Consider the following 12,949-nt stretch of genomic DNA (forward strand, 5'->3'; position numbering starts at 1 on the left):
ACTTTCTTTCACACTGGGCGGCTCTCCTTACGGGGCACACTTCTTGCACGTGGGGCTCCCCCACGTGGGGGACACCCCTGTGTGGCAGGGCACTCCTTGCGCACATCAGCACTGCGCATGGGCCATCTCCACACGGGTCAAGGAGGCCCAGGGTTTGAACCGCGGACCTCCCATGTGGTAGATGGACACCCTAACCATTGGGCCAAGTCCGCTTCCCTTTTATTTATTTATTTTTTATTTATTTCTCTCCCCTTCCCCACTCTCCCTCCACCCCAGTTGTCTGCTGTCTGTGTCCATTCACTGTGTGTTCTTCTGTGTCTGCTTGTGTTCTTGTCAGCAGCACCCAGAATCTGTGTCTCGTTTTGTTGCGTCATCTTCTGCATCAGGTCTCCATGTGTGCGGCCCCACTCCTGGGCAGGCTGCACTTTTTTCATACTGGATGGCTCTTCTTATGGGGCACACTCTTTGCACATGGGGCTCCCCTACATGGGGGACACCCCTGTGTGGCACGGCACTTCTTGCGTGCATCAGTACTGCATGTGGGCCAGCTCATCACACAGGTCAGGAGGCCCTGGGTTTGAACCTTGGACCTCCTATGTGGTAGGCAGATGCCCTATCCACTGGGCCACATCCACTTCTCATGCTCATGCTTTTAGTATAAAGTCTGAGTTGACTGTCTAATACAAAGTGCTGAAGGTATTTCCCTATGTTTTCTCCTAAGAGTTTTACAATTTTATCGCTTATATTTAGGTCATTGATCCATTTTGAGTTAATTTTTGTACATGGTGTAAGGTAAGGGTTCATTCATTCTTTTGCATGTAGATATCCAGTTTTCCCCGCACCATTTGTTCAAGAGACTATTTTTACCCCATGGTGTAGACTTGGCACCCTTGTCAAAAATCAACTGGTGGCCGCATCTATTGCAAGAATAAAGACCATTCTCAGCAATCAAACTGTCCACATTCTGGAAAAGCATCAATATCACACTGAAGGATGCACAGTTATTGTGAAGGGCCCCGGAGGAATCCTGCAGAGGGACTTCAATCACATCAATGTAGAAGTCTTTTACCTTGGAAAGAAAAAGAGGAGGCTTTGGGTTTACAAATGATGAGGACATAGAAAGGATCTAGCTACCATTCTCAGTGTCTGTAGTCATGTTCAGAACATAATCAAGGGTGTTACATTGGGCTGCTCTTAAAAAAGAAGTCTGTGTATACTTCCCCATCAACTTCATTATTCAGGAGAGGTGTCTCTTGCTGAAATCCAAAATTTCTTGAATGAAAAATAAATCCTCAGGGTTTGAATAAGACCAGGTATTGTTCAGTATTTCAGTCCCAGAAAGATGTGTTAATTCTTGAAGGATATAACACTGAACTTGTATCAAATTCAGTTAATTCAGCAAGCCACAACAGTTAAAGACAGGTATATCAGAAATACTTTGGGTGTTATATATTGTCTCTGAAAAAGGAACAGTTCAGCAGACTGATTAATAAGATCTAAGAGGGAAGCAGACTTGGCCCAGTGGTTAGGGCATCCGCCTGCCACATGGGAGGTCCGCGGTTCAAACCCCGGGCCTCCTTGACCCGTGTGGAGCTGGCCCATGTGCAGTGCTGATGTGCACAAGGAGTGCTGTGCCACCCAGGGGTGTCCCAAGCATAGGGGAGCCCCAAGCGCAAGGAGTGCACCCCAGAAGGAGAGCCGCCCTGAGCAAAAGAAAGTGCAGCCTGCCCAAGAATGGCACCACACACATGGAGAGCTGACACAAGATGACGCAACAAAAAGAAACACAGATTCGTGGTGCCACTGATAAGGATAGAAGTGGTCACAAAAGAACACACAGCAAATGGACAAAGAGAGCAGACAACTGCGCAGGGGGAGAGAAATAAATAAATAAATAAATCTTAAAAAAAAAAAAAGATCTAAGAATTGTCCAGCTATGTATATAAGATGCCAGAACTTTTGTGATATTTCAAAGATAAAATCCATCAACTGGGGGGGAAATCAGTTGGCCATAGAGCCTATTTGGAGTTTGCTGAGTTTCTTAGATGTGTATATTCGTGTCTTTTGTTAAATTTGGGAAATTTTCCTTGGATATGTTTCTACCCCTTTCTCTCTCACTTGTTTCTCTGGGACTCCCACAATGCATAATATTGGTAATCTCGATGATGTCCCACAGGTCTCTCAGGCTCTGTTTACTTTCTTCTTTCTTCTTCTCCTCAAACTGAATCATTTCAAAGGTCTTATCTTCAGGTTCACTGATTCTTTCTTCCGCCAGTGTCAATCAATCTGCTGTTGAAACTCTAGTGAATTTTTCATTTCTGTTGCTGTGGTCTTCAACTCTGGGTAGTTCCTTTTCATAATTCCCATTTCTTTATTGATATTCTCCATGCTCAACCATTTTCATGATAGCTCTTAGAGCATATTTAAACCATCTTTTTAAAGTCTTTGTCTGATATTTCCAAGATCTGGTCTTTATAATTGATGGTTTCTACTGCTTTATTCTGCTCCTTTCCCTGAGCCATCATTTCCTATTTCTTTATATATTTTGAAGTCTTTTGTTGGAGTCTTGCTATTTTGATATTTTAGTTTGTTATCTCTGGAATTTAGACACTGAGGAGTCTGGTCCTTAAGCTTGTATCTAGCTAGTGTTGTGGCAGAGAATTCCTTGAATGCCAGGAACTAGCAAGAAAGAAAGGAAGGAAGAATAAATGCCTTTCCCAGTCTTCCACGATTGGATTGTGTGAGTGCTCTCTTTCAGAGCTTAACCTTCCTAAACAATAAGGTTAGAGAACAGCCCACAGTGAAAGTATTTCCTCATGGTCCTGAGAGCCACACCTTACATCCCACGGCAATCAATCTTTTGCCCCAGGCTGCTGCAATTCTAACAGTGTTCTTTAGGAAAGCTCTATAAGCTTTCTCTATGCTCAGGTCACATTCTGGGTCTTGTGACTAATGTCCTAGTTCAGTCCTTCATGCTGCCACCAGACAGATTGGCACTCACCCAGTATGTACACAAGGTTTACTCTGTCCCCTCTGGAACGAGATCTGGGACCTGCACTGAGAGTGCAGTCTAGCTCCACACCAATCTGGTAAGGAGACTGGGGACAGGGAGAGGGTGGGTGGGAGTGGGGACAGAAGCAAGGTGCCATGAGATCTGACCATTTTTAAGTTGCCTTTTTCTTTGTTCAGTGTGCCCCTTATTACTGAAACTTTTTAGGTATTTTCTAGAACATTTAAAAAAGATGGTTCTGCCAGTTCTTCTTTGTTGTTCAAGGCTTCTGTGGAGGGATGGAGCCCTGAAGAGTGTCGGCTATCTTGTCTTTAATTTTTTGTTGTTGTTTTGCTTTTGCTTTTGTGTGTATGGAACTTGACAAGATTATTCTAAAATTTATATGGGAGAACAAAGGGCCAAGAATAGCAAAGACATCTTTGAAGGAGAAGCACAAAGTGGATGACTTGCCCTACCAGTTATCAAGAATTATTTAAAGCTATGGTAATTAAGAAGATCTGATATTGGCAGAGGGGTAGGTAAATTGACCACTGGAATAGAATATAAAACTTAGAAACAGACTCATGCATTTGAAAACTTAATTTATGAAACAACTGGTATTGCAGATCATCAGGGAAAGGATGAGCTATTTAATAGATGGAGCTAGAAAAATTGATTATCCATGTGTGAAAAAAAAACTGATTTGGACCACCACCTCACACAATAGATGAAAATCAATTCCAGATGGATTAAAGACATAGATGAGGAAGGCAAAAATTTTAAACTTTTAGAAAATAAAGGCAAATATCTTTATGATCTTCAATAAAATAGGACTTTCTAATTATTAAAATCATGAACTATAAAGGAAATAAATTGGAATATATTAAAAATTAAGAACTTCCAAAAATCAAAAGACACATAAAGTGAAAAGCCACAAACTAAGAGAAGTTGTGCAATACATACAACTAATAGGTGCTGTTTATTAAAACATGTAAAAATTCTTGCAAATCAATAAGATAAAAAAGACAATCCAATAGAAAAAGAGCAAAAAATTTGAATAGGCAAGTCACTGGAGAGAATAGTGACCAATACATATATGAGAAGATGCTCAATTTTATTTAATAATGAAATAAAAGCATATTAAAATTACATTGATATCATTTTACATGTTCCAGATTTGCAAAAATTTAAGTCTAACAAAAACAAGCCTTATAGAGCAACTAGAACTCTTCACTAGTAGAAATATAAATTCATACAACTACTTAAGTAATTGAGCATATTAGATATTAAAAATCAAAAGTATTCTCATCCTAATACAATCTAGCAATTTCACTCCTAGAGAAAGTTTCTTTCACATGTGCATTAGAGGACATGTACGAGAACCTTTATAGCAAAAATATTTGTAGTATCATAAATATGGAAATAATCTTCATGTCCATCAGCAGTAGGATAAATAAGTTGTGTTAGGTGTCTACAGTGGAATACTGTACAGCAGTGAAAAAGAATGAATTACAGCCACACACAACAATGTGAATGAATCCCATTTGTTCATTAAGGCTTACTTTGACCTTTTTGAATACTGTATTTTGCCCTGCTATACCTACATCCTGTTAATCTCCCTTATCCTACTTATTTTCTTTTTTTTCCATTGTACATATGACCTTTTCAAATATGTAATATACTTATTGTTTATTGTTTATTGTATGTCTCCTCCAGTTATAATTTAATCTTCATAAGAGCAGATATTTTTGTCTCTTTTATGTACTGAAATATGCAAATGCCTAGCACTTAATAGTAATTCAGTTAATTTTTGTTGAAGAAATATGTAAGTGAATCAGTCATTAAATCTCAGTAACATAATGAGTGAAAAAGTTGCAGAAGAATATCTGTAGTATGATTTATTTATGTAGAGTTCAAAATCACACAAAACTAACGATTATTTTTTAGACAGCAAATATGGTAAACTATAAAGAATAAAAAGGAATATAGCATGCAATTCTGATGTTATTTCTGAAAGGGGCAATGAATGTGATGGGATTGGGAAGAAGTAGACCAAAGATATCAAAGGTAATGGTAAAGTCCTTTTCTTAAATTTAGTGCTTGGTATACATTTATTCATTGTTTCTTACTCTTTATTCTTTACTCATGTCTGTACTCTTTTGTATATACTCATTTTATAAAAGCAGTTTTGTTTTTTTTTAAAGATTTATTTTTAATTAATTTTTCTCCCCTTCTGCACCCCCCCCCCGGTTGTCGGTTGTCTGTTCTCTATGTCTATTTGTTGTGTGTTCTTCTTTGTCCACTTCTGTTGTCAGCAGCATGGGAATCTGTGTCTCTTTTTGTTGTGTCTCTTTTGTCATCTTGCTGCATCAGCTTTCCGTGTGTGCAGCGCCATTCCTGGGCAGGCTGCACTTTCTTTTGCACTGGGCGGCTCTCCTTACAGGGCACATCCCTTATACATGGGGCTCCCCTACATGGGGGACACCTCTGCGTGGCATGGCACTCCTTGTGCGCATCAGCACTGTGCATGGGCCAGCTCCAGACGGGTCAAGGGGTCCCGGGGTTTGAGCCACAGACCTCCCAAGTGGTAGACGGACGCCCTAACCACTAGGCCAAATCCGCTTCCCTAAAAGCAGTTTTTCAAAGAATATTGTTCATGACAACTATTCAGACCTGTAGAGGTATGCTACAAAGCATAAAATTAAATGTTTATGTCTCAAATAAGACTAAAGACCTCTTATCTAGCTTTTGGGTATTTCTGAACAACTTACAAAGTTAACATAGAGGTAATATTAGTTCCTATACTCTGGTATCATATCATTTTCTCAGGGACTCTAATGGACTCCTTATCATAATGAAGCTTACAATTTAAGGAAATGTTTGTATTAGTAATATTTTCATTAAAGAAGTATCACATACACATTAGAATGTATATTCAAAGAATTATTTGAAAAGATTTCTGTAGCAGAAAATGCTACAGGTTTTTTTGAGGCTGCAAAGAATAACAAAAATATTTTATTCTTTGATACTAGCAAACAAGTATAGCACTGGCTCAGTGAGAATATAGAATGCATCATTATCTTTTCTGATTTCTGACACCTTACTTTTCAATAGCCTCAAGGTTGAAAACATAGCTTCATCCCAGAAGAAAGCATAAAAAAGACTCTGGATAACTAATATTACTATCAGAAAAGCCTGCTTTTAAAGCCAGCTATGTACACTATTCTGGAGGCTAAGCCCTTGAATACTTGTTCTGCGTTGATTTACTCTTAATGGATATTTTACCACTTCACAATTAGTATAATAATACTACAATAATATACTTCCATATATACCCTCAGAGCCTTTAGGCTATTTCTGTTATACATTTGATTTTTATATATGTTATAAAATTCTCAAAATATCATTACTATTTTTGTTTAAGTACTCAAATATCTCTTAAAATAAGTTTTAATAATAAAAAATTATGTATTTAATCATAAAAAGTATATATAAAGCTTAACCTTAGTTTCTTAGGTTTCTTAATCTGACACGTTTAAAGATTGCTGCTGCTATCTGATTCTAATAAGAAACACATTTATTAAATAAATCCAGCATTTACTATGTGCTAGCACTATGGATAACTGTTGTAATGTTGTCTGGAGCGAGGGCTCGGCCTCGCTTATGCCCAAGAGTCAGGGGGGGCTCGCTCCTGCCTAACCACCGGCGGGAGGCACTCCTGAAAGGAGCACCAGTTCTTCCAGGCTTGGGGGACGCGCGGTTAAGAAGGAACCACGGAGACCGCCTGAGCGCAGGAACAGGTCTGCTTTATTGCGGAAGTACACTTGGTTATATAGGGTTGGGTGGATGGAGGGGTTGGAGCTAGGGTGGGCTAGCTACAGGGTGGTAGAGGATAGGTGGAAGTGGGCGGAGGGCTATGAGGTAAGCAGTGTCTAAGGAAGGAGGCAGATTATATGCTAGCAATGTGGGCGGGACTGGCGGGAAGGACTGCAATGGCTGGAGGGGGAAGATAACAAAGGCTGGGAGAAGGGGTGGAGGGAGGCAGTAACAGATAACCATGAACAAAACAGACATAGTCTCTGACTTCATGGAGCTTACAGCAGAGAGAAAACAGACATTGAAAGCTGATAGAGTAAAGACAGTAAAAGGGGACAACTAACAGCAGAGGTGGAAATAAAATCTTAAATGCATAGTAGAAATTATGCTATTATATCACTACCTAGTAATAGATGGTCATAATGATGATTCTCGTTCAATAAGAAGTTGAATAATGCTCAATGACCTCTAATAGAGAAGATAAACTTGTTTGTTTTTTTACTTTTTTTTATTTTTAAAAGATACTTTGATTACATAAATGTTAGAGAATATATAGGGGATTCTCATATGCCCTGCTCCCACTCAGAAGATAAATTTGTAATTACATTTGTGTGAAAAATGTTTGTTTGAAAATGTATTAAAGGATATATATATAATATTGGTTACCTCATAGAAATAAAACTGGGCAATGAGGGGGAATTTTTCTTCATATCCTTCCTTTGATTTTGTATCTTTTGCCAACAGAATGTATTGGTTTTATACTTTTAAAAGGCTTAAAAATGCAAGAAAATTTACTTAGAAAGATTTTTGCCAAAGGTAATCAATAAATATTCAAAGTTTGCTAATTGGGTATGCTAAGCCTGTTATTTTATTTGGAATAATTCATATTCCAGGAATACTGGATAAGTAATGTTTAATGCTCTGAACAATCTGTTTAGACTTTAGTCATCTATAAGGCTACGTTAAGTGTCCATTGAAGGCAGTTTCATAATAGATATTTTTATTGCAAAAGCATCTTCATGCTTGTCTTTCTTCCCTCTTTTTGTAGGTGTTCCTCCTGATCCAAAGTGAGAAGATGAAAAATGATTACATTTATCTCAGTTGGTTAGCTCGGTGCTGTAAGTTATCTTCTTTTTTTTTTCCTCTCTCCCTACCCCCAGTTGTCTGCTTTCTGTGTCCATTCGCTGTGTGTTCTTCTGTGTCTGCTTGTATTCTTGTCAGTGGCACCAGGAATCTGTGTGTCTTTGTTGCATCATCTTGCTGTGTCAGCTCTCCGTGTGTGCGGCCCTACTCCTGGGCAGGCTGCACTTTTTTCGCGCTGGGCAGCTCTCCTTACGGGGCGCATTCCTTGTGTGGGGGGCTCCCCTACATGGGGGACGCTCCTGTATGGCATGGCACTCTTTGCATGCATCAGCACTGTGCATCGGCCAGCTTCACCACACGGGTCAGGAGGCCCTGGGTTTGAACCTTGGACCTCCCATGTGGTAGGTGGATGCTCTAGCCATTGAGCCAAATCTGCTTCCATGTCTTCTTTTAATTGATACAGAGGAATCCCTATTTTTACTTTGTTGGATTATTTTCTGGATGGAAATTACTGTGAGTGTTTTTACATTTTGTTTCATACTTTGGTCTGTAAAATAAGTAAACACTGAAATTAGCCATTAGCTCTACATATGCTATATGTTTACCTTGTGGTTAGTTTTACTATACCTAGTATTTACAGATTTGTAGTCCTGAAATATGCCAAGCTCTTCCTTTAGCCCTGTTAAAATTTCCAGAGTCTCATTTTGCAGTGGCCTTTATGACATGATAATATACTAATTTTACCTTTTCACTACAGTGTAGGCCTGAAAAGTGGCAAAATGTCAAAAACATAATTTTTATGTTATATAACCTACAGTTGCCCTTCCTCCCACCTTCCCCCTCATTCTTTCTCTCTTTCTTTCTCTAATTCACTCTCTCTCCATCTTCCTCTCCCCTCTTCCCCTCCCCCCCCCGTCTTTCCTTTATTTCACTCAGATTTAAAATACTCACTGAGTTTTTGTGGTCACAGGGAAGTTTTAGAAATCAAACATTCTTAATGAGGCTGAAACTTAAGAGTAGGATTGAATGAATGATGGGTGTCCTCTCTCAAGCAGATGAGGAAAATGGGAACTACTGTAAATCAACCCAATCTAAAAAGACATAATTATGTGGATACTAACTTACTTATGTCAAGTGTGATAGAATTCTGATGGAAAACCAGTTTAAATACTGACATTGTATGTTTTCATGTAAGAGGTATTCTACCATTACTATATGTATTTGGAAGGTAGAATCAAACCCATTACTAAATGTATCTGGAAGGTAGAATCAAACCCATAGAATAGCATGGAATTTCTTATACATTTAAAAGGAATAAATCTTTGTTTCTTTTTGTAGATATCATGAATAAAAAACCAAGGCTAGCCTGGGAACTTTATCTCAAGATGGAAACCTCTGGCGAGTCCTTTAGCCTTTTACAGCTCATTGCTAATGACTGCTACAAAGTGAGTCTGAGTGAGACTAAAGGAAAAATGGAAGATCAGTATGACTGCTGTATTGACCTACTATGAGGAAAGAGTCCTGGAGACTGAATTTAGTGTATGGGGAAGCGATTCACATAGTGATAGCAGAAGTGTTATCCTCTTCATAAATGAACTCACCTCAAAAATCAGCAATATTTCCAGTTTATATGTATATAGGGAAGAGGTTTTAGGTTTCTAAAGAATTTGGCTGTTTACTATCCAGGTGGAAATATTCATCTGGTAGTTGGAAATTTCTAAAGCTCAAGAAAGATGTCCCTTGATATTTAAAGACATAGATTGGAAGTTATCAACGATTGAGTAGCAATTGAAGCCTTAAAAAAAGTGAGAATACCCAGGAAGGAAGTAAAGTAAGAAGAATAGGGGGTTGCAAACCAAATCTTGGGGACTACTAAGGCGCAAATAGTAGACAAGGAAAATAAAGAAACCAGAAAGAATTTTTAAAAATCCAATTTAGTAAAGGACAAACTGTGAGTGTTTGTGTGTGTGGGAAGTTGAAAAGCCGAGGAGAGGGAGGAATTTGGGGCCCAATCTTATAATCAAAAGCTTTTTTAAAACTAGCCTCACTGCCAGGAAGGTGGATGATTAGAGAGACACAGGATTCACTTCTCTCCCAGAAAAATAGCTAGAAGACAGGCAGAAATGGCCTGAAAAACATGTTTTAGGGTTTAAGGTACAAGTGGAAGGCTGGACACCACTAAAATGAGATAGGCGCAAAGGAAAAGAATCTCAACAGAAAAACTGAGTAAAAGCTTCACCTACAGCTGCTGGCACCCATTCCCCACCCACAAAGCAGAGGACTTTGAATTCTCTGGCCTTTGGTAGGTGGCTACAGACAAAAGGGACTGCAGGGGTCCACCTCCCCAGGAAAGGGTAGCGAGAGGGATGCTGCCTCAGGCTGATTAAGATTTTGACCAAAAAATGTGCTCTTCTGTGCTCCCTGGAAGGCTGGGTGGGACATGCCATTGTTCGCCATGGGAGCAAGTAGGGGATGAAAAAGATCCAGCTCTCACGAACACCCTATTTACTGACCAGGACTGGTTGTTAAGCACACAGAGGAGAATGGAATTATTTCTTACCCAGGAAAAGGGAGGGCACTGCTGAAAAAAGCTAGAGAACAGTCTCTGAGAAAGTTTGATTTGTGAGGCTCTGAATACCTTGAGAAAGGATCCTTTGCAACAATGTTGTGATCAGAGTTGCCACAAACACCTTCTGACCGGAGTTTGAACTGAGAGGGCTGCCCAAGAGCACCATCTGCTAGCAGACGAAGGACATGCATGCAAGAAAATTAAAATTAAGTAAATAAGAGATTTTTCAGGACTTTACAGCTTCCCTTCCCAAGGCCATTGATCTGCAACCCATTAATGGGTTCATGGCCCTGATTTGAGCAACTAAACAGGTAATTCTAAAGCACTAGAACAGATTGAACCAAGAATCAAAAAATGGCAGCGATGCCCAGTTTCCATCACTAAATCCCTTTGCAAGAGAAAGAAATTGAGCATCAGAATAAACTCACTATCATAATCAGATGTCTAAGCATCAGCAAAAAATTACAGGCCATACAATGAAAATGGAAGATATGGCTCAAGAAAGGAATATATCAAAGCCCCAGATGGGACACAGGATTTGAAACAACTAATCGAGGTCCATACAAATCTCCTAAATCAAATCAACAAGTTTGAAGACAATATGGGTAAAGAGATAAAGGACATCAAGAGGACACTGGGTGAACACAAAGAATTTGAAAACCTGAATAAAAAATAATGGAGTTTATGGAAATAAAAGACAGAGTAGGTGAATTTAAACACATTAGAGGGCGGCGGACTTGGCCCAGTGGTTAGGGCGTCCGTCTACCACATGGGAGGTCCGCGGTTCAAACCCCGGGCCTCCTTGACCCGTGTGGAGCTGGCCCATGTGCAGTGCTGATGCGTGCAAGGAGTGCCGTGCCACACAGGGGTGTCCCCTGCGTAGGGGAGCCCCATGCGCAAGGAGTGCCCTGCCACACAGAAGTGTCTCCCGCGTAGGGGAGCCCCACATGCAAGGAGTGCGCCCCATAAGGAGAGCCGCCCAGCGCGAAACAAAGTGCAGCCTGCCCAGGAATGGTGCTGCACACACGGAGAGCTGACACAACAAGATGACGCAACAAAAATAAACACAGATTCCCGTGTGGAGCAGGCCCATGAGCAGTGCTGATGCGCGCAAGGAGTGCCGTGCCACACGGGTGTCCCCCGCGTAGAGAATCCCCACGTGCAAGGAGTGCGCCCCGTAAGGATAGCCGCCCAGCGTGAAAGAAAGTTCAGCCTGCCCAGGAATGGCGCCGCACACACGGAGAGCTGACACACAAGATGATGCAACAAAAAGAAACACAGATTCCCACGCTGCTGACAACAACAGAAGCGGACAAAGAAGAAGACGCAGTAAATAGATACAGAGAATAGACAACCTGGGCGGGGGGGTGGGAAGGAGAGAGAAGTAAATAAATAAATCTTTAAAAAAAAAAACAGGCAGCAGACTTGGCCCAATGGTTAGGACGTCCATCTACTACATGGGAGGTCCGCGGTTCAAACCCCGGGCCTCCTTGACCCATGTGGCGCTGGCCCATGCTCAGTGCTGATGTGCGCAGGGAGTGCCTGCCACGCAGGGGTGTCCCCCGCATAGGGGAGCCCCACGTGCAAGGAGTGCGCCCCGTAAAGAGAGCTGCCCAGCGCAAAAGAAAGCGCAGCCTGCCCAGGAATGGCACCACACACACAGGGAGCTGACACAGCAAGATGACGCAACAAAAAGAAACTCAGATTCATGGTCCTGCTGATAAGGATAGAAGCGGTCACAGAAGAAAACACGGCAAATGGACACAGAGAACAGACAATTGGGGGGGCGGGGTTAGGGGGAAGGGAAGAGAAATAAAAAATAAATCTTAAAAAAAAATAAAATCAAAGACACCTAAACGAATGTCCATGTTTGTGGATTGGAAGACGAAGAATATTGTGAAAATGTCAATCCTACCCAAGCTAATTCATAGATTCAATGCAATACCAGTCAAAATTCCAACAGGCATTTGTCCAAAGACAACAAATGGCAAAAAACACATGAATAAATATTGAACATCACTAGCAATTAGGGAAATGTAAATCAAAGCTACAATAAGATAATCATTTCACACCTATTAGGTTGGCCTCTTTTAAAACAACAGAAAACTACAAGTGTTGGAAAGGATGTGGAGAGATAGGAACGCTTATACACTGTAATAATGGTACAGCCACTGAGGACTGTTTGGCAGATCCTAGGAAGGTTGTATATTGATTTGCCTTGTGACCTGCAATACCACTACCAGATATATACCCAGAAGAACTGAGAGAGTAACACTAACAGATACCTGCACTCTGATGTTCATAGCGACATAATGCACAGTTGCCAGATGGAAACAACCCAGGCGTCCATCAACCGATGAGTGGATAAACAAATTGTGATATACACATACAATGGAATGTTACGCAGCTGTAAGAAGAAATGAAGTTGTGAAGCATACGACAACATATGAACCTAGAGGACATGTTGAATAAAGCAAGCCAGACACAAAAGG

General features: G+C 40.6%; 1 protein-coding gene across 3 annotated transcripts in view; it reads left to right on the forward strand.

The window, feature by feature from the left end:
- IFT56 (intraflagellar transport 56) overlaps window positions 1-12,949 on the forward strand; it is a 54,187-nt gene that overhangs the window by 35,625 nt on the left and 5,613 nt on the right. For all 3 annotated transcript variants that reach the window (XR_002797488.2, XM_004462130.3, XM_058297445.2), the window contains 2 exons: window positions 7,854-7,923; window positions 9,227-9,333. Coding sequence is in view for 2 of the 3 variants with exons in the window: in XM_004462130.3 (XP_004462187.1) it covers window positions 7,854-7,923; window positions 9,227-9,333 (177 nt within the window). In the remaining variant the exon portion in view is untranslated. The remainder of the gene's footprint in view (window positions 1-7,853; window positions 7,924-9,226; window positions 9,334-12,949) is intronic.

Source organism: Dasypus novemcinctus, chromosome 5, assembly GCF_030445035.2.
Source record: "Dasypus novemcinctus isolate mDasNov1 chromosome 5, mDasNov1.1.hap2, whole genome shotgun sequence".
In the NCBI taxonomy this organism is placed as follows: domain Eukaryota; kingdom Metazoa; phylum Chordata; class Mammalia; order Cingulata; family Dasypodidae; genus Dasypus; species Dasypus novemcinctus.